Source organism: Leucopleurus acutus (assembly GCF_964270905.1).
Source record: "Leucopleurus acutus genome assembly, chromosome: 16".
Classification (NCBI taxonomy): domain Eukaryota; kingdom Metazoa; phylum Chordata; class Mammalia; order Artiodactyla; family Delphinidae; genus Leucopleurus; species Leucopleurus acutus.
The window spans coordinates 81630629-81651463 of record NC_139158.1 but is presented as its reverse complement, the minus strand read 5'-3'; the positions used below and the strand labels follow the sequence as shown (position 1 = coordinate 81651463).

Sequence of the window (20835 nt, the reverse complement as noted above, 5' to 3'; positions counted from 1 at the left end):
ACGTTCACTCAGAGAATTTACTTTAAACATGCCGTTTTCCTAAGCATGCAAAAGGTGGCATTAAAGATACGCAGCCTAAACGTTTCTGAAGGCTCCCATCACTAGAAAACATCAAAGACCTTGCTCAGGCAGTGGCCCTGAACCTGTAATATGTATATGCTACGTGATCTGTAACACTTGCATAAAACACAAACACATCCTGTTCATTTCACACATGCAAGACATGCATTCACATTTGTGAGGGTAACACGTCATCCTTCAAAAAAAAAATGCAGAAAGCTGCTTATTTCTAAGCCCTCCATTCAGAGCTGAGGTTATCTGAAAAGCACGAGCAATGAGGCCTTAGACAGGAAATGCTATGCCCTGTCTCCAGTTGCGGGTATACTGGGGAAATATTTTGGTTTCCTGGTAGCCGTCTCTAGGAAGCATTCCCAGAAGGTCTGGGAAGTATCCTGCCTCCGGAGAGGGGTGTGTTAGTTCCACCGGGCTTTGAACAACTTGGCAGGAAGCCTGGGACAGAGGAGACAGCTCACTAAAGTAAGAAGAAGGCTAATGACCATACCAATGTCTCTAGGAGCTTCCATTAAAATACAATTTTTCCCTTTTGTGCTTCTTAAAAACTGAACTTGATCAATAGTAGCAACAAAGAACAAGTTGGTAAATGTCCTCAAAAATACCTCAAACTGGGCTTCCCTGGTGGCGCAGTGGTTGAGAGTCCGCCTGCCGATGCAGGGGACACGGGTTCGTGCCCCGGTCTGGGAAGATCCCACATGCCGCGGAGCGACTAGGCCCGTGAGCCATGGCCACTGAGCCTGCGCGTCCGGAGCCTGTGCTCCGCAACGGGAGAGGCCACAACAGTGAGAGGCCCGCCTACCGCAAAAAAAAAAAAAAAAAAAAAACCTCAAACTTCTATTCGCTTCTAAACCCGAACTCGCCCCTTTAAATGACAGAGTGTCTCTTTCTTTCTCATGAATATTGCAATAACCTTGTACAAGACCGCTTCATGGAGCACTTCTACTGGTATTTGATCACAAAAGCTGGGCACAATTCCTTGTACTACAGAACCATCCACACACATTATCTATTTTCTACCTAAGTGAAGCTATCAAAGGAGGAAATGCCAGTGGTTTGGCTCTGAGAATTCTGGGCCCACACACAATAACGATACTGCTATCATATTCTCAGCTTTTTAAAGCCTCACGACCATGAATTATATATTATTCCAGGGTGATACGGTCTTGCACTTTCCTCTATTATGATTTTAAAGAATGAAAAAGCTGAAAAATCTTTAATCATTACATCACTGGTAAATGCAGCCAGTAGCACAGAACCAGGCAGGCTATTTCTCTTCACAACTTTATGTCCTCAGGACACTGAAACTAATTTTCTAATACTTTAGGCATTCTTTTGCCTTAGTTCTGATGGCATGAAAAGTTTCTCCCACATTTACCCTGAACCTTTTTTTTTTTTTTTTAAAGAAAGAAAAAAAGACCATGGCTATCATCTGTAAGTACTCAAGAAATAACAAAATTTACTACTGGATCCAGAATCAATGACACATTGAATGATTTCTTAGCTGATCAACTGTTTTGAGCCTGCTCATCACATCAGATCATTAAGCACGGATTCCACTGCTTATGGAAGGTGGTTCTAAACCTGGGGCGCAAAGCAAAGCCTTCACCCCAGCACCCCCGACCCAGAGCGCCGGGCATCAGCAAGCATCGCCGGGGCGCCACTCAAGACCGCGGCCAGGGGAGGCTCGGGACGGCCAGGCAGCGGCTTCCACGGGGGGAAGGCTGCTTGTCTCCTTGCTCCAGGGAGTGCAGGGAGGGCGTGTGCGTGTGTGTGTGTGTCTGCATGTGTGTGTGTGTGTGTGTGTGTGCATGCACGCGTGTGCGTGTGTCTGCATGCGTGTGTGTGTGTCTGCATGCGTGTGCGCATCTGCATCTGCACTCCCAGGAGGGGGTGGGAAGCACAGGCCCCGGGCTCCCCCCAGATCTCTAGGACGTTCAAACCTGGGCCGCACAGGCTCTGCAGAGGTGCTGGGGGTGGTGTCTTTCACTCCTCCTCAGTTTTACAAGGTGTGACACCAAGCCTCTTACACGCAGTGCCCGCGCAGCAATCGTGGTGGCCGCCTTGCCCTCCGGACGCACTTCACAGGCCTGAGCTTTTCTACCCTCCTGCCCACACCCGCCCCCCGCAGGTGGCGTGAACCCCCGCCCCCCTTCACCGATGAGGCAGCCGAGCGCAGGGCAGACCACTGAGCTCGACCCAGCAAGGCCGCCTGGAATCTTCTAGAGCCCAGGCCCGCCTGGTCATAAAAAACACCTCGATCGCAGCGAACCCCGAACCAGCACCAGCAGCACAGCTGGCGGGTTTGCGACGGGCTCTGGAGCAGAACCTGCAGACTTGACTTGCGCCCAGACTCGGGAAGGTGAGGAACTGAGCCTAGGACTCTGGTACCTTTCCCAGCTTGGATCGCAGCCTCCTCCCCTCCATCCTTCTCTTCAGCGTTTCTACGTCCTCCTTGGTGCCATTGAGCACGATGACGTCGTCCTCCTGGAAGGCAGCCCCACACTGAAGAGGACGAAAGAGAGAAGACGACAGATTCCGTCACCACGTGGAAAGCAGCTACCCTCAGGCCCTCACTCTTAGCCCAACCACGGGTCCTCAAGCTCTTGGGAAATTCCTGTTGTTTCCCCACCTGCACCTTGGCTTGGCCAGTTTTTGACCCCGAGCCCTGCTTGGGAAAGTTTCTGTGTACAGGGTAGCATAGCAGGCCTGCCTGCCAGACTGGCCCTGGCTGGTGTCTAGGAACTTGGATTTCTGCAGGGTTCCTTCCACTTCCTAATTGTGTTGGGCTTCTTTGCTTACAGGCCTCCCCACTGGACCCGACCTCCAGGGGCCCCATGCAAAGACCCAAGCACAGGGTGGACGTTTAGGAAATGTCTGTTTAAGGGATCATTAGCAATACTTATTGAGCACCTACTGCTGGCTCATCTCATGAGGACTGACTTAATAAGAGCCTGTGAGACTCACACACAGCTGAGCCAAGGCTAAAAGGGAGAGGCCGGGGGATCTCACATTCCAGACAGAGGTTTGCAACCTTGACCTTACATCAGCATCTCCAGGGAGATCCCTGAGACCCACGCCGGTTTCTGATTCAGGAGTTCTAGGGTGGGACCCGATAATTTGCATTTCTAATGTTTTTTCAGGTCATGCAGATGCTGCCTGTGGGGGAACCAGGCTTTGAGAACCACTGTTCTAGAGTTTAGGAAGTTGGTCAATTAGGGTAAATGGGCTAAATCCCAGCAGGAGAGGGGAAGGACCATTCCGGAGGCACAGCCTGCATTTCGGCTCTTTCCTGGGCTGCAGCTGCCCACTGTCATGCCCACAGGGGATCTGCATTTTCAATTGCTCCCTGGGGAGCCAGCACTGCTGAGGACAGTGTTTGGGCCAGCATCCATTTCGGGGGTTTGTTTCCCTCTTCCTGTGAGTTCTCTAGAGTCCCTCTGCCTAGACCTTGGCCTCAGTTACCGCATCTGTTAAATGGGGATAAACTGAACTCCCAGCATGATCGGGTTGAGGCAAGAATTAAGGGTAACGCCATAGGGAATGGAGCCCAGAGCTGGGCACTGAACACTCAATCAACCATCACCAGTTTTGCATTTTCCTAACACGGATGGAACTCCAAGTTCCAGCCCTCAGCATCGTGTCTCTAACTAGCTTCCCTAGGCTGAAGCATCGCATAACCTGAGTTCCTCACCCATGGATTCAACCAACTTCAGACAGAAAATATTTGGGAAGAAAATATTTTCCAGAAAGTTCCAAAAAGCAACACTTGAATACTATATAAATAGTTGCCACGTACCAGTGCAGGTCCTAGCAACTATTTACATAGACCAGCAACTATTTACGTAACATTTACACTGTATTTACAACTATTTACATAGAATTTACATTATATTAGGTATTATAAGTAACTTGAAGATGACTTAAAGTAAACGGGGAAGATGGGTGTCGGTTATACGCAAACGCTACACCACTTTATATAAGGGGCTTGAGCATGTGCGGATTTCAGTATATGCGGGAGTCCTGGGCCAATCCCCCCAGCCCCCCAACCGACAGGGAGGGATGACAGTACGCGCTGCTGCATTTTCCTCGCTGGGAGTTGTGCCCCCTCGTGGAAGGGAGAAAGCATAAGGAAGCCTCACGTGGATTTCTCTAGACTCTGCCTGGGTCTCTGCCCCTTACCATCTGAGGGGCTACACAGCCCTGCTGGATCACTGGACAAACCTGGGCCGTGAGGACGGCCGTAGGCCGAGTCCACGCCCAGTATCTCTCTCATAGAAAACATTCTCAGCACAAGAAAAGCCACACAACTGCTCTTTTTCTTAAAAGTTGCCACAGCTTTCCCAGCACCTCTTAACACACAGAGGAGCTGGTCACCATCTGCTGACTCTCCTTGGCCGCTGCCTTAGCTGGGTTATTTATTGTGGTTCTGTGTCCAAAACCCACAGCTCTAGGTCAAAGTCGGCTCTTTTTCTAAGGTGGTAAAGACCCACAAAGCCTGAGGCTGGTGCCACAGAGAGGAGCTCTGTGCACAGACAGGGGGCGTCTGGTATGGCGTCTGGCCAGGGCTGCCTCTGGAGAACAGAGATGCCAGGAGGCCAGGGGAGGGGAACAGCCCCTCTGCAGGGGAAGGCCACCTGGGAAGCCCCGGGCTGTGGGAGACTGGGGCAGAGCCTTCCCCTGGGGGCTGTCCTCCTTGGAGAGAGAAGGAAAAAGGATCTGCAGGAACAGAATCAGGTGGTAGATAAGGCCTGGTGGGGCTTGGGGCTGGGGCTCTGGCGTCAATAACCCTCCTTAGCGCATCTGCTCCCCTGCCCCGTCACAGCCCTCACCCTCCTCCCCCGCGGGCTTTCTGCGCCTCTTTCCACCACTCTTGCTGCCCGGGTCTGACTGATCGTGCCAGTGGTCCGCAGCCTCCTTCCCTGCACACGATTGTTTAGTTGTCTACGTGTGACGGTGGGCCCTGTCCTGCCTACAGCTGTGGTGTGTTGTACCCGAGTTGTAGTCCTAGAGTTGAATCAGCTGCTAGTAACAACACTGAGCCGGGAACCTTGCACGTTAAAACTTGAGATATTTTGCTCTTTGTCTCCAAAATTCAAAAAATCCACTAATACCAAACCCACCCCTCAAGGATTCAGCTGCCTGGACCTGAGCGGGCAGCCCCTGGGGACGGCAGCACGTGGCCCTCCCTCCAGCTACAGGCCCAGCACCTGTTCTGGGGTCATGCCTGACCTCACCAGGCTTCTGCTGGAACCCAGGGCCCTGCGTGGAGCAGCCCGTCCCTGGAGGCGAGTAAAACCAGGGCAGGAAGCAGGTTTCTGCCACGATGTCAGCTGCCAGACAGGGGCTCTCCTCCGTGGACTAGAGGGCGGCGGGGCTTTAGAAAGGGAGGGGGGCTGCTGCAAAGGCCAGCGGCCCAAAGGGACTGACCCTCTCTTTGCTTATAAAAGTAATAGGTACACAAAGTAGGAAACACCTGGATTTCCCATTTTTCTATGTGTACTGTTCCCGTACAGGTGAAATCACATATTCATTTTCAGTTTTGCTTCCTTTTATGACTTGTACCTCAGATGTCCAAAAAAGGTGGGAAATGGCTAAATAAATCATAATACATTCCTAAAAAGGAAGCGTATACAGTTATGTTAAGAGTTTTCGACAACACAGCATATGCTCAGTATATGTTAAATAGAAAAGCAGACTAGACGTTGTATATTTACATGACCTCTGGATGTTAATTTTTTTCAAATATTGAAAAAAAAAAAAGGCCAGTAGGAAAGTGCTGAAGGAAACAGAATCAAGAGTAATATGCTACTATGTCTGTATAACATTTTATATCACAAACAAGTGGAATAGTGGTTTCTCAATCTTTGTTCCTACAAATAACAATTGTGATGAACAACTGATTACATGCATCTTTGACCCCCAAATTCCACTTCTGAGACTTGCTTGTTCTCTATCACAGAACCCTGTTTCCTGTATTCATGGCTTATGATAAATGAACGTATGCCTGTATGTGTGTATTGACTTTTAAAATAGGGCTTCCCTCTGTCACACTGTAAGCTCCAAATGGGAAGGTTGTGTCTTTATCTTTCATGGCTGTAGCTGAGTCTTAAGCCCAGGGTCCTGCACACAGTGGATGTTCAGTAAATAATTGCTGAATGAAGGAATGAGAACATGACCTTAAAAAAATATTTCAAACCAGGATGAAAGGGAGTGAAATTTTAAAGCCAAATAGCTCCTCTAGAAGGTCATGAACTTCACACTCCTTACAACATGTGAGAATGCCCATCATACCACGTAAAGGAAGGAGAAAAAAAACTTACGCTAACCTAAAAAGCAGAAGAAGACAGCTCCTTTTTGGCTTTAAGAAACATAAAACACCCCACTGTATTCACAGCGCCTCTTTTGTAATTTACATGTTTACGCTCTATGTCTGTTTTATTTATTAGGATTTTCATCTTTCAAAAATTTTAGTTGAATCACATCCGTATAAGGAGCTGATACAGGGCTTCCCTGGCGGTGCAGTGGTTAAGAATCCGCATGCCAGTGCAGGGGACACAGGCTTGAGCCCTGGTCTGGGAAGATCCCACATGCCGCGGAGCAACTAAGCCCGTGCGCCACAACTACTGAGCCTGCGCTCCAGAGCCCGCGAGCCACAACTACTGAAGCCCGCATGCCTAGAGCCCGTGCTCCGCAACAAGAGAAGCCACCGCAATGAGAGTAGGCCAACGCTCACCGAAACTAGAGAAGAGTAGGCCCCGCTCACTGAAACTAGAGAAAGCCTGCGTGCAGCAACGAAGACCCAATGCAGCCAAAAATAAATAAATAAAATAAATAAATTAAAAAAAAAAAAGAAGCTGATACATTAAGCCTGTTTTTTTGTCCATTTATTACAACACTCCGTTCAGCATGGCTGGTTTTACTCTGTGTCTCCCTTAGAGCTATGGGAGTACAAAGCTGCACGCAGGCAACTCTCCGCATCATTTTCTCAGGTTCTTCCACTGCTTTTTTCCAGGTTAAGCATGTGAGGTCCAGGTGAAATCCAGCGCCAATCCTCTTCCCCCAGGGACGGACCTGCCAGGCCAGTTCAGCAGCACTCACAGGACAATTTAAAACAAGCCCTCGGGGTTGGGGCAGAGTTGGAGCAACACTTCAGCAGCTGACAGGGTGGCCTCTCCTTTCCTGACTCTTGTCTGATAAAATTAGTCTCTCAACTCACAGAATGTGAACAACTCCATGCAAACATATACAGGGTCTCCCCACTAAAAGGCTGCACGGACCTGTTTCTATATAAAAGGCATACATGTCACACGTGCAGCAATGCTGCGTCCCCTTAAGACTAAAGAGACTAGGTTCTATCTGCCTAGTTAAGAAATCTTTCTAGGGCAACAGCAACATCTGTTCTGCAAAAGAGCAACAGGTATCTCGAGTCACCGCAGCAGGTGAAGAAAAGCTGAACTTGGTTGACTAAATAAAGAGCTCAGGTGTCTGGACACCCACGAGGGTGAGAATCTCTGCAGGGTGTGATTCACGTCTCTTGGCTTCACTATTCTCGACAGACACATCTGGGATAAACCTAAAGAGAGGTCCAGCGAGCGGGAGGACCTTTTAAACCAGAAAAGGAAGGACGTTAGGAGGAAAAGTATCCATCGGAGAATAACGAAAGGGAGTCATTACTAACCATGCACAGACGGCCGCGGGAGGACGGGGCACGGCAGGGCGCACCTGCTTCCCTGAAGTCAGGCCTCTGGAGAGCCACACTGAAGCACTCTGAATGCTACTTAGGAATCAAATGAGATTTTTAAATGACTTTTATTTATCCCTTTAATGAAAAAGTGTCCGATAACCAAACTTAGCCTCCTACTTTTAAAGACATTTAAAGAATTTGACCCAGGACTGCCAGGATTTCATCCAGCTTTCAGAATCCAACAATTACCCTGCGCTGCCCTTCACCTGGGCTGGGTGTTTTCTGCTGTTTGTTTTGTAAGGCAGGGGGCCAGCCCTGAAGAAATACGCAGGTTCTATTTTCCAACCCATGCGTCAGGATCAACAAGAATAAAATCCTCCAGGGATGAAAGGGTAACAAAACCCGCCAAGCAACTCTGTTCATGTGATTTCAGCCAGAGCCACAGCAAGGAAGCAACTGAAGGAAAAAAAAAGCCAGGCTGGGCGCAGACACGGCCAGGACCTCTACCCCATATGCGAGCCTCTCCCGGTAAGTGCTTCGTTAACTATGCAGAGATCATGAATGGCACAGGCTGAGCAGGTCTTATTACTAAAATATGTTTTTCTGTGCCTCCTCCATGGTTTTAGAATAGAACGATTGGAATATCAGTAATTTTATAAAATGCAGAAGTAGCAGGCATCTTTTCCTCTCAAAAAACAGTCCTCTAATAAAAATGTTGTTTTTGTTGTGATTGTTTTAAATAGATATCCTAAAATGTAGTTTTCCCCTTCACGTCAAAGTGGCTGAAGAAACGTATACACATTTTAGGAATAAGCATGTGTGATTAAGACATCTATTTTACTGGACAGCTCTGACGGTCTGAATTCGAAATCAGTCTAACTACTATGATAAAGTTCAAATAGTTCAAGAAAAAACTGTTAACTTGTAGGGTGCTCTGGACATCATTCTGAGCCCAGAGACGACAAAAATAACAGACACAAAATTTTCATTGCTGCAGCTACAGTGACTTCTTTGGTCTGAGGGTCTCACTGCTCAGGGACTGGCGGGTACCGAGTAGCCCCACCCCGCTCAAGCACTGAGCACTGCCCCGGGCCAGGCTGAGAGGGAAACGCTCAGCCATCTACTCCACACCCCTAGCCCAGTGTCCTCATGAGGCAGGTACTATCATACACCCCCATCTGCAGTCCAGAAAATAAAGACTAGATTGTTTAATCTGGTTAAGTTAATGTTAATACTCTAAAACAGTAATAGTCTATAGAATATATGGCAAAATATTACAAGTTCATCTTTAAAGATGCCCATTTTCTATCTACTAACAGGAATTACCTTTAAAAAAAAACCAGAGGGACTTCCCTGGCGGCGCAGTGGTTAAGACTCTGCACTCCCAATGCAGGGGGCCGGGGTTCGACCCCTGGTCAGGGAACTAGATCCCACATGCATGCTGCAGCTAAGAGTTCACATGCCACAACTAAGGAGCCGGTGAGCCACAACTAAGGAGCCTGCCTGCCGCAACTAAGACCCGGTGCAACCAAATTAAAAAAAAAAAACAAACCCCACAAAGTATAAAAGATTTAGCAAAATAATTAATTTATCCAGGATGTTGCCAACTCCCCCTGAAAAGCCTATATAACAAATTAAATCCCGTCATAACAAATTCAAAATGACTGCCCTTAAGTGTTCTAGTGGCAACACATAGTACCAGACCCATATTGCTGACTTCTGTTCTTGGCTGTTAAGGCCTGCAGTAGGGGCGGTGGGAGAGGGGCACTACAGACAGATAAAGAAGGCAGAAAAGAAGAAGGAAAACATGCTTGCCGGCTCTCATAATTAGGATAGTAATGTATTTTGAAACAACTCCTTGGGAATATTTTATGCTTGGACAAAAACCTAAATAAAAGGTAAAATAATTCCATTCTGAGAACTGTAACTGGGAATCATCTGTGATTTCTAGTACCACGAAAAGGAAAAAATTTTAATACCATCCTTAACCGTAACTTTGGTAATTACTGCTACTGAAAGATATTCTACAAAATCCCTTGGATGCCATATGTCCTCAGTCAACTGAACGTGTCATCTTCAAAACATTATTCACTGGCTGGAAGCTATTCAATTCTACTGTACACTATACATATTTTAATGATGCTACTCACTAAAGGCTGCAGATATGAGGAGCTAAAAGATTATCAAAATATGTAAGGGCCAGGAAAGATAATTTAAGGAATGACACTATACGAAAAAAGCCTTAAGATGTTCTCTCACACACACAAAATAATAATTTTAGAAATCATTTGTGATTTCAGTAGTACATGAGGAAATAGAACACTGGAATGGTAAAATAATGGGTCTGGTCTGAATAAAGAACTTTTGTATCTGCTCCATGATATATAATGATAACTGCCACTCTTTCTAAAGTCTTTAAAATAAATAAAAATTTAAACATTTTGTGGAGGAAAAAAATTGCTCAATAATCAGTAAGACTGCACTTTTTTTTAATGGGCTGCATGTTCCTCTCACTTGGAAAATATCACTTACATTTCTTGGAAATTAATTTAGTGATAAAAAGGCACATGTTTAACAATTACAGTTTCATTATGACTACAAAAGTTGATTTCACATTATAGCAACAAAACCATGACAACAAATCACCAAGAACCGAAATGTCTGCAAAGCTGAAAGTGATGCTCATCGCGACTTAAAAAGGAAAAACTGCCAGGCCCTAAAGAGTTGATTCCTATGGGAATTTTCACACTGTCCACCAGAAGCAGGTTAAAGCCACAGCAAGAACTATGTAAAATTCAGCAGCAGTGGAGTCTCCAAAGGCTTCATTACAAGGCTGTCCTGACTACCTGCAAAAGCTTGTACTGAAACAATGAAAATAAAGCTGGTGACCCTTCCCACAACATGGCATTCTAGCCACACCGATTTCTAAATTTCAAAGTGAACCTGAGCCAAAAGGAAGATTTAACCGGGCAACTGTGAGCACTGCACTAACAGAACACGAGGCAGAAAGGCAGCAGATTAACTGTGAGCAAGCTCCTGTGCCTGTCTCTCTATAAATAAGGGAGGGAAAGCATTTAGCCAACGTACTGCCCTGAAGGACAATGGACTACACGTGGGACGTGTCTTCACTTAATTATCATAAAACACTGAAAATACCCAATCCCCTGGGCTCTGCATGGGGTATATAGTCTGTCAGTTAAGTGGGGCTAACATTTCTGTGATGAGACCAGCATGTTTTACACTTTGACCATAAGCTTAAAAACAACAACCAAGACAACAAACCAAAAAACCCCCCAAACCCCCTTCCCATGCAAAAGCTAAACACAGGAGAAAATGTAACGAACTATGGTACATGGTTTACCTTTCACCAAAATTCTTAACAGAGAAGCAGCTAAAAGCTTTATTTTCATTTCAAGAAGGTATTTCTGTCCAACTGAATTTCTGTTTTTATGATACATGTTGTGTCTATTTTAGAGACCAGATATGAAATGTGTTAATTATAATGATGACTGTGCTTATAAAAGGTATTATGTAATTTATAAAAATGCCTGTAAAATTATGCCATAACGTTTTATGCTGGGGGCAATCAACATTTACCGAACCAGAGTAAAACGTAACCTGACATATTTGGGCAGTGGGTGTTTTATTTTTGAAGCATGATGGGCAAAAAGAAACTATACAATGAAAATAAATACATTTCAAATCCACAAGCAGCGCTTACAGTTTTTATGGGCTCATAGTTTAAGAACACAGGATAACTCAAAATGCTGCCTTGTTAATGCTTTATCCAAATGGCATTTGCAATAATGATGTGGAAGGGTAAGGGACTTATGTCAAATCTGAGATAAACACTGGTCAAAAGTAAATGGGGGGCTTCCCTGGTTGAGAGTCCGCCTGCCGATGCAGGGGACACGGGTTTGTGCCCCGGTCCGGGAAGATCCCACATGCCGCGGAGCGGCTGGGCCCGTGAGCCGTGGCCGCTGAGCCTGCGCGTCCGGAGCCTGTGCTCCGCAACGGGAGAGGCCACAACAGTGAGAGGCCCGCGTACCACCAAAAAAAAAAAAAAAAGTAAAAGGGTTTTTAAAAACAGGAAGTAGGGGGACTCCCCTGGTAGTCCAGGGGTTAAGAATCTGCCTTCCAATGCAGGTGACGCGAGTTCGATCCCTGGTCGGGGAACTAAGATCTCACACGCTGTGGGGCAACTAAGTCCACACGCTGCAACTACTGAGCACAAGGGCTACAACAGAGAGCCCACGCACCACAACTACAGAGCCCATGCACTCTGGAGCCCTCGTGCCACACCTAAGACCCGACGCAGCCAAAAATAAAACAAATAAATATATTTTTTAAAATAGGAAGTAGGAACAAGCAATGATGTGACTTTTTACAGAAACCTACAGACAAAATTCATAAACAAGGGAAAAAACTACTAACAATATAGACATTTTACCTGATCAATTTTCTTCCCTAAATTCCAAAGGATGGTCTTTGCATGCCAACAATAATTAATTAATTAAAATACTTCTTCATGCATCTCTGTAGAGTTCAAGAGAGGAAACTAAATTATTGTCAAATAATTTTATTAGATAAAGATATCTTGTTTTTAATCGCTGAAGCCTTCTCTAAAAACAATTCATAAACTCATCTCAACAAGTTGAATTACGTGATCACAAAATTTCTCTTGATTTGTTGTTTTCTTTATTGGAAAGATATATTCTCATAACACGATACAGAATAATGGCGTAAGATAAATTCTGAATAACGCCGAACAGGACAGCATCTATGTCCAAAATAAATATTTGAGATTTTTATCTGCCAATAAAAGGGCAATAACACATGAAAATTAGTCATCAGGGAAATGCAAAGTTAAACCAAAATGAATTACCACTATGCACCTATTAGACTGGGTAAAGTTTTTTAAATTGACCATACCGAGTGTTGGTGAGGATGTACAGTAAATGGAACTCTCATACACTGCTGGTGGGAATGTAAAATGGCACACCCACTTTGGAAAAAAACCTGGCAATTTCTTAAGAAGTTAAACATATACCTGTATGCGAGCCAGCCATTTCACTCTTAGGTATTTACCCCAGAGACACAAAAACAAAGGTCTACACAAAGACTTGTGCACAAATGCTTACAGCATCCTGTAATACCCTAAAACTAGAAGCAACTTCAGTGCCCTTCAACAGATGAACAGATAAACAGATTGTGGCTCGTCCATTTCATGGAATACTGCTCAACAATAAAAAGGGAAAAATGGTGATAAATGCAGTGATGTGGATGAAATCTTAAAATCATTATCCTAAGTGAAAAAAAATCCAGGCAAAAAAGCACACACGTATAACTTTGTTTATATAAAACTGTAGAATACGCCAACTAGTCTACAGTGACAAGAGCATATGAGTGATTGCCCAGAGACAATGGTGGAAGGAGGATGGAGTAAAAGAGGTCCAAGAAAACTTTTAGGGGTAAAAGAAATGATTGTTATCATGACTGTGGTGACAGTTTCATGAGTATACACATATATAAAAACTGATCAAATCATACACCTTAAATACGTGTACACCAATAGAGTTAGCAGGGACGGGGGGGAATAGAGTTAACAACACCCTAAGTTCTGCCTGTTGCTCTTTTAGGAAGCTTAGAGGAAAACATTTCAAACCATGGTAATAAGAAGGCGACTGGAGCTCAAAACATGAGCCAGCTGCGAGCCACAAAGCCAGGTCTTCTCGTGTGCGTAGCCATTTGCGTCTTCATTTTTCTTTATTTAAGGAATCCAACTCCTGAGGAACCAGAGGAGGAACCCACCTACCCAGCAGTAGTGGACTGTGGCTTTTATCCAGATGAACTGTGTTCAGCTTTGTTTGAAGGGAAAGAGGTGGCTCCCAAATTGCAAAATTCTGTAAAAACCCTCACGGATCTGAAATACTTGCTCATTTACACAGACCGGGAAATTGTTCCAGGATATCCCAGGAGTTGCATTTCATAACCAGACCCCTGTCTGCAGAAGAGGGCACCTTCCCTTTGGCATATATTATAACTATTCATAAGGAGCTGGCTATGTTTGTGCAGCTTCTCAGAGCCATTTATGTGCCTCAAAATGTTTACTGTATTCATGTTGATGAAAAGGCCCCCAAGAAGTATAAGACTGCTGTGCAATCCCTGGTTAATTGTTTTGAAAATATTTTTATTTCATCAACGAGAGAGAAAATGGCTTACACTGGCTTTAGGAGACTACAGGCAGATATTAATTGTATGAAAGATCTAGTCCATTCCAAATTTCAATGGAACTATGTCATTAATCTTTGTGGACAGGATTTTCCAATCAAAACTAACAGAGAAATCATACACTACATCAGAAGCAAATGGAATGATAAAAATATAACTCCTGGAGTAATCCAGCCACCAAACATTAAATCCAAGATGAGTCAAAGCCATCCCGAATTCACCCCTGAAGAAGATATCTATGTACCTCCAAATGAAAGATTCAAAGATGAACCACCCCATAACTTAACAATTTATTTTGGAAGTGCTTACTATGTACTAACAAGGAAGTTTGTGGAGTTTGTACTAACAGACACCCGCGCAAAAGACATGCTTCGGTGGTCTAAAGACATCCACGGCCCAGAGCGACATTACTGGGTAACTCTGAACCGACTGAAAGGTAAGAACAATCCAGAAAAACAGTGTCTGTTCAGGCCAGGGGCAACAACAGGAGAAGTGTATCCTTAACTGAAGATTCTTTCTATTTCGGCTCTTTGCCTTGGTAAACAGCTCTGCGTTCTGTAAGACCTTCCACTGGGGTAGTCCAGGAGGGTCTTTGCTTTTAGGGATCTGAGGTTTGCCGAGAGCGCGCCGTGCTCCCACAGCAGGCTGGCTGCTTTTGCTCCCTCTCCAGAAGGAAGTACCAGCACTGTGCATCTCCTCAAATAGAGCCTTTTGAAACTTCTGAGCACAGATCTTTGGAAAGTTCTTCCTTTCTTCCTTCACTTATTAGATACTGCTGGATACCTACTAGTGCCAGGTATCATGCTAGGGGCTCGTTAAGAATGGAAAATATTAAAACTAGTAATTTTGTTTGTGGCTAATATGATACTTCAGATAGGTTTTCTTAGAGGTAGAGGGAAATCTGATGCACTACTTTAAATGGGCTTATTTGCTCTTTCTATAAAGCTGACTGGCTCTTATTGCGAATGTGGCTTCAAGCTTGAACAGCTAAGTGAATCAGTCAGTCCAGGCGACAGTGCAAACAATGAAATCCAGCAGAAATGGGTTAGGAGCTTTTTAAAACCTCTCACATCCACTGAAAATCCTTTCAAATCACCCCCAGAGAGCTGCTGCGGAGAAAACGCGATCCAAAGAAACCCAACATAACACTCTGTCAATACTAGGTGAGTTACTAGGGATGGTGGAAGGGATGAAAAGTGAAATCTAAGCACAAAGACGGAATATGGGACCTCGCTCCACCCTGATACTACCACAGGTGCAGCACACACCCGCCCCCAGAAGCGCTAGCCTTTCATCAGATGAGAACATGCATTCTGAATGAGGCTGGGCTTCCCCTTCATCTGCTCACTGTATGCCTGCATGTCTTTTCCCTTAGATGCTCCAGGTTCCACCCCAAACACTGGATGGGAAGGAAATGTTCGAGCCATTAAATGGAAAAACAAGGAGGGAACTGTTCATGATGGCTGCAAAGGTAAAAACAAAACCCAAGGGGGTTCTCTGGTGGCCTAGTGGTTAGGATTCTGGGCTTTCACTGCCGGGGCCCAGGTTCAGTACCTGGTCTGGGAACTGAGATCCTGCAAGCCACGCAGTGTGGCCAAAACAAAAATAAAAACAAAACCCAAGCCACAAAACGCCTTCAAACTTTATAAAAACTGTACAACTGCTGCCTTGAAAACAGTGGGAGAAGACTGACAGTCATGTTTACTGCAATCTGGAAGAATTAGTGATGATCCAACTAGCACGTGTCAATTTTTAAAAAACTTTCCTTTGAATTATAATATCCAGACAGAGAAGTAGACAAATTCTAAGTATTTGAGTCGATAAATTTTCACAAAGTGAACACACAACAGGGCTGCAACTTTTAAAGTTTTAAGATGAAAACACATGAGCTATCTGGCTTGTCCCACCTGCTCCTAGAATTCAAACCCTAACATTTATTTAAAATGAGTTCTCTGTCTCCCTGGGTCTCTTTACTAGAACAGACACCTGAGTAACACAGGTATATGCTCCTGGTGGGGTCAGCCAGCTGCCCCCATACTTCTTACGCAGTTCTTGCTGAAAAAAGGTCTCTTTCCTTTGCCCTCAGGAGATTCTCCCTGAGGGACTGTGAATTCTTTTGCCCCTTTGTCTTGTGCGCCAGAGGTTTCAGTGACCAGGGCAATACACAAAAGCCAGATCTGGGGTGGAGGAGAGGATACCTCTATTCTGTGAAGAGTCTGGAAGAGAACTAGCTGGCTGCAGAGCAGCTCTCAGGTGCATCGGTTTGGGGAAAACACCTCCGGAGTCGAAGAGCTAGAACTTGGCGCCCGGGAAGTTATCCGCGCCTCCTCTCTGGGGCCGGCGCTCTGCACCCCTGAACCCCCAGGGTGAGCAGACAGTCTCAGGGAGGAAACAATGGATGACAGACAATTCGCAGCATGATACGGACGAGTCCAGCAGAAAGATGGCAAGTTCTCTGGTGTACTCCGGGGAAGGAAAACAGAGCGTGCTTGACGTCTCTGGGGCCACAGCTGGTGGTGGACAGAGAACGCGAGAAGACTGGAGCAAAGCCATGTGTGAAGGCGGCTCCGGCAGAGCACGTGCTCTCCAGGGATACCTGGGCCCTGCGCTGTCTGTCTACAAGCAGCTCCCTAACCACCACGGGAGCTACTACAGAGATACATACCTATTTTCACAAGGCATCTGGGTACAGTCCTCGGGTCTGAATACAGTATATCAGATAATGCAAAATAAACTAGGTTCGCCCAGTTTCCAAGCTGATTTAAAGACTGATCTAAAAGAAACAGGTTGTGGACAAACAAAAAATGGAAAATCTAATACCAGAACAGTTCAAAGACAAACAATTCCTGCTGCCATGTGCACAGCCATCCTCCTGAACAGGTACCAGGTCAGAAGGACTGGAATAATTTTCTAGTATTTTTTAAAAGGTAGATATGATTCAGCTAGGGGGATAGTCACATAGAAAGAAGGTAACAGTTAAACGACAGACTAACAAACAACCCTGGCCTTTCTTCAGACAGTAAGTGGCTCACAGGGGTTGACAGGACTGGCGGATAAATGCTCAGAAAAGGAGAGGCTCAGATTCTTCCTGAAAAAGTGATTCACCAATGGTATATAAGATGTCATGGGGCTTCCCTGGTGGCGCAGTGGTTGAGAGTCCGCCTGCCGATGCAGGGGACATGGGTTCGTGCCCCGGTCCGGGAAGATCCCACATGCCGCGGAGCGGCTGGGCCCGTGAGCCATGGCTGCTGAGCCTGCGCGTCCGGAGCCTGTGCTCCGCAACGGGAGAGGCCACAGCAATGAGAGGCCTGCGTACCGGAAAAAAAAAAAAAAAAAAAAAAAAAGATGTCATGAAGGGTTGTGGCTGTCAATGATAAAGTGATTCCAAATTCTTAGAGTAGCAAAATCTGAGTATTTTAATAATGTTTGCAAGAAAACCTAGTCACTGCGAGTCTTAACGAGAATCATTATTCCCTACAAGTAAATACTTCAGAAAGTTCTTGCCATCACTAGCTTCACTGTGCAAATGGTTCTACTAGCAAAGCAGTACAGGGCCAACCCTGGCCAGCATTCAGTCAGTCCCGACTTAGGCCAAGCACTGTTGCAGGGTCTGTGGTAAACCCTTCTGGAACCCGGCTCTGGGCCTGCTGTTGATGCTCACAGCGATATGCAGGTAGAAACTATCATTATGCACACTTTACAGACGAGGAACCCCAGACTCAGAGAAGCGAGGTCACTCCCAGAGTCACAGGACGTGGCACAGGAAGTGGCAAAGGCAATAGCAGAGCTGGGTCTCAAACCAGGTGCGGCTGCCTGATGCCACGCCACTGGGGGAGCATATGGCCCAGCTCTGCACACAGTGCAGAGCCATCCCATTGCTATCAGCAACAAAGAATTTGTTTATTTTTAATCACCAAAACAGCATTAACGCAATTCTGACAAAGTTCCATTTATTTGTGTTCCCTTCCAGTTCATACGTACATAAGCTATAGAGTATGCAGTTACGATCAAGGTGCAGTTGATTCCTCTTTCACTATGTCCTAAGCTTTTCATATTATCTTCATATTTACACTTTCAACTGGTTAAATGTAATGCTACTGAGATTCTGTGACACTGCACCAAGAGTCTATCAGTTAAAAAGATTCTGATCATGATAACAGCTTTCACGCATACAGTGCTTACCATGGGCCAGTTCTAGGCCCTTCACTACACGAATGCATGCTTAGCAGGGAAAAGATCCGTTTTGATTTTTTTTCAGTCTTACAAACAACACTGGACATTTCTATGCATGCAGTTCCAACCCTTTTAAATAATATTTCCTTAAGATAAGTTTCTGGAAGTAGGATTACAGTATCAGCAGGGGGGAGAGAGCATGGCAGCACTGAACAGAGAAAAGAGCAAGGTCTCCAAAATGAACAAACTTCCCTTACACGCAAACTGAGCACTCCTGCCTCTGTAAACTGAAGGTGATGACAGAAACCACCTCCCAGTGTTGGTGGGAGGATTAAAATAGAGTAGGAGGGGGCTTCCCTGGTGGCGCAGTTGTTGAGAGTCCGCCTGCCGATGCAGGAGACACGGGTTCGTGCCCCGGTCTGGGAGGATCCCACATGCTGCAGAGTGGCTGGGCCTGTGCTCCGCAACGGGAGAGGCCACAACAGTGAGAGGCCCGCGTACCGCAAAAAAAAAAAAAAAAAAAAATAGAGTAGAAAGAGTCAAGCACAGTGTCAGACACATAAAATGTGCTACTGAGTTCACCTCGAAGGAGTCCAATCAGTACTGGATCCAAACTAGAATTCCAATTTTAATTACTTCTATTTATATCAAACTCACTCTGCAAAACCAAAAGAAGGTTGAAGCAATAGAAGGTTGAAGCAATGTGTTGGTTATTAAAACCAACACAACTCTTATGAACTACCCACAACCGAGGAAAATAGTTGAAAAGTTCATGGAACTTAAAACAGCAGCTATCAGAATTTAGGTGTTATCTGGCAAATGATGGCTGTTACTTCCCCCTTGTGCTCATGACTAGCTAAAATTCTACAGTATTCACCTAAAGTAGCCATTAAACATTTCAGAAATCACTAACCAAACAAATGAAAGCTTCCCGTCCATCATGAATTCAAAATTCAACATAAAAGCCCCTGTCAAAGCGATCATGGAAACCCCATTTAATCTGAACTGGCATGAAGCAGAGAGGCCTTACAGATGACCTTAGAAGTGCATCACTTTTCCAAGTGGATGTAAACTGATGAGGAAACAAAGGCAGCTAAGTTTCTGTGTTCCCTTTGCAGGCCACTATGTCCAGGACGCCTGTGTGTATGGACCAGGAGACTTGCCCTGGATCATTCAATCACCTTCTTTGTTTGCCAACCAGTTTGACTCGACCGAGCCTCTTGTGGTCTCATGCTTGGAGCGGTGGCACAGACTTAAAGTTCTAGGGCAGGCGGAGGTCCCTGTGGAACCACACTGGCATTTCAAACGGGAGAGTCATTTTAATATGAAATTGAACCACTGAGCTGGAAGTTATAGAGAATGTTCGCTTTCTTACTGGTATAATTCTGTTTCCCTAACTTGAAATCAGAGAACATTCAACCAAAAAGAATGGGGAAATAATTCCTTGACACAAGTTAGTCCTGAAATGAGTTTAGAAACGTGCTACCAACAAGACTCTGCTATTGACTATAGGCCAATTTTACGGCTTTGAGAAAGAAATCACAAGAGAAAAAATAACTCAAAGTCCCACTGGAGACTGGGTAAGTGACCTGGAGGCTCGACTGCCTCACTTAACAGCTGCTGAGAATCAAAGTCCCCCAAACACTTAGATTCAGGCTCCGGTTAGAATAAGAACATATCTTGTCTTAAAGATATACTACTGTGGATGAGATTCTAAAAAAGAACGAACTCCCACAGAAAATGGGAGAAAATATGCTTATCTCTGGCTGGGAACAATGTAACTTTGTTCTGCAAATCCTAGAAAAGCATGGAAGAGTCTATTTCCTTTGGGTAAAATAAAATTCTGGAGTTGAAACACAACTTCCTACAAAGGCCACCCTAGGTCCCTGCAGCCGTGCAGCTGTGATGATGCAGTGGTCTACGTCTGCACAGTCTGATACCAGACACAATCACAGGGAGAGCTGGGCATCTGAAACGTGGCTGCAGTGGCTGATGAAGGGAACCTTAACTTTTAAAATTTTAATTAATTGAAATCTAAATAGTCACATGTGGCTGATGATTACCATACAGAACAGCACGGGTCAAAGGCATGAATGGTCTGAATTCTCTCTACTCACAGATTCAGGTCCGCCAAAAGTCCGCGAATCTTTGTTGTTTTGTCGAGGACTTTTAATATACTCTCTTTCTAAAAAAGAGCTCACGGCGTCATACAAGGCTGGAAATATACAACTATTAAATAGCACAACTTGAAACAACTAAAATAAAGGAAAAGCAGGAACCACAGGAGAGGACACTAAAGAAATAAATGTATAACTCAAGGGTGAGGTATAACCCCTCAGTGAACTGATGCTTCCCAAACAGAGAAATGAAATGAAATCCACTCAATGAAAATAGCCCTTGAAAAGCACGAAAACTACATAGAAGGAAAAGAGGCTCTGAAAGCACAGCCCACAAATCAAACCCAAGCTACCCACAGCATATTAAAATCCCTGTTTAAACAAACATTGCTTCCCCAAAGATACGTAATCCCAGGGAGAACACACAGCAGAGGGTTAAGACCGTCAGAGAAGGGCATGAGAGCGCCAGACAGCTCGGTGCAGCCTCCCCACGCACAGGCGGACACACAGCTCACGGCCGTGTTCCGACTGGCTGTTCCGAAAGCTCAGGTTCAC

The 20835-nt window shown here is 45.3% G+C and overlaps 2 protein-coding genes across 3 annotated transcripts in view; one reads left to right on the top strand and one right to left on the bottom strand.

Annotated features, from left to right (window-relative positions):
• RTF2 (replication termination factor 2) overlaps window positions 1–20835 on the bottom strand; it is a 40503-nt gene that overhangs the window by 2283 nt on the left and 17385 nt on the right. For both annotated transcript variants that reach the window (XM_082858307.1, XM_082858306.1), the window contains exon 6: window positions 2464–2577. In XM_082858307.1, the coding sequence (XP_082714433.1) occupies window positions 2464–2577 (114 nt within the window). The remainder of the gene's footprint in view (window positions 1–2463; window positions 2578–20835) is intronic.
• Window positions 8201–19744, top strand: LOC309972599 (beta-1,3-galactosyl-O-glycosyl-glycoprotein beta-1,6-N-acetylglucosaminyltransferase 7-like). The gene is given in 5 exon segments (XM_082856368.1): window positions 8201–8287; window positions 13399–13647; window positions 13650–14426; window positions 15366–15461; window positions 19282–19744. Coding segments are annotated over 5 exon segments (1362 nt in total). The 5' UTR covers window positions 8201–8271; the 3' UTR covers window positions 19506–19744.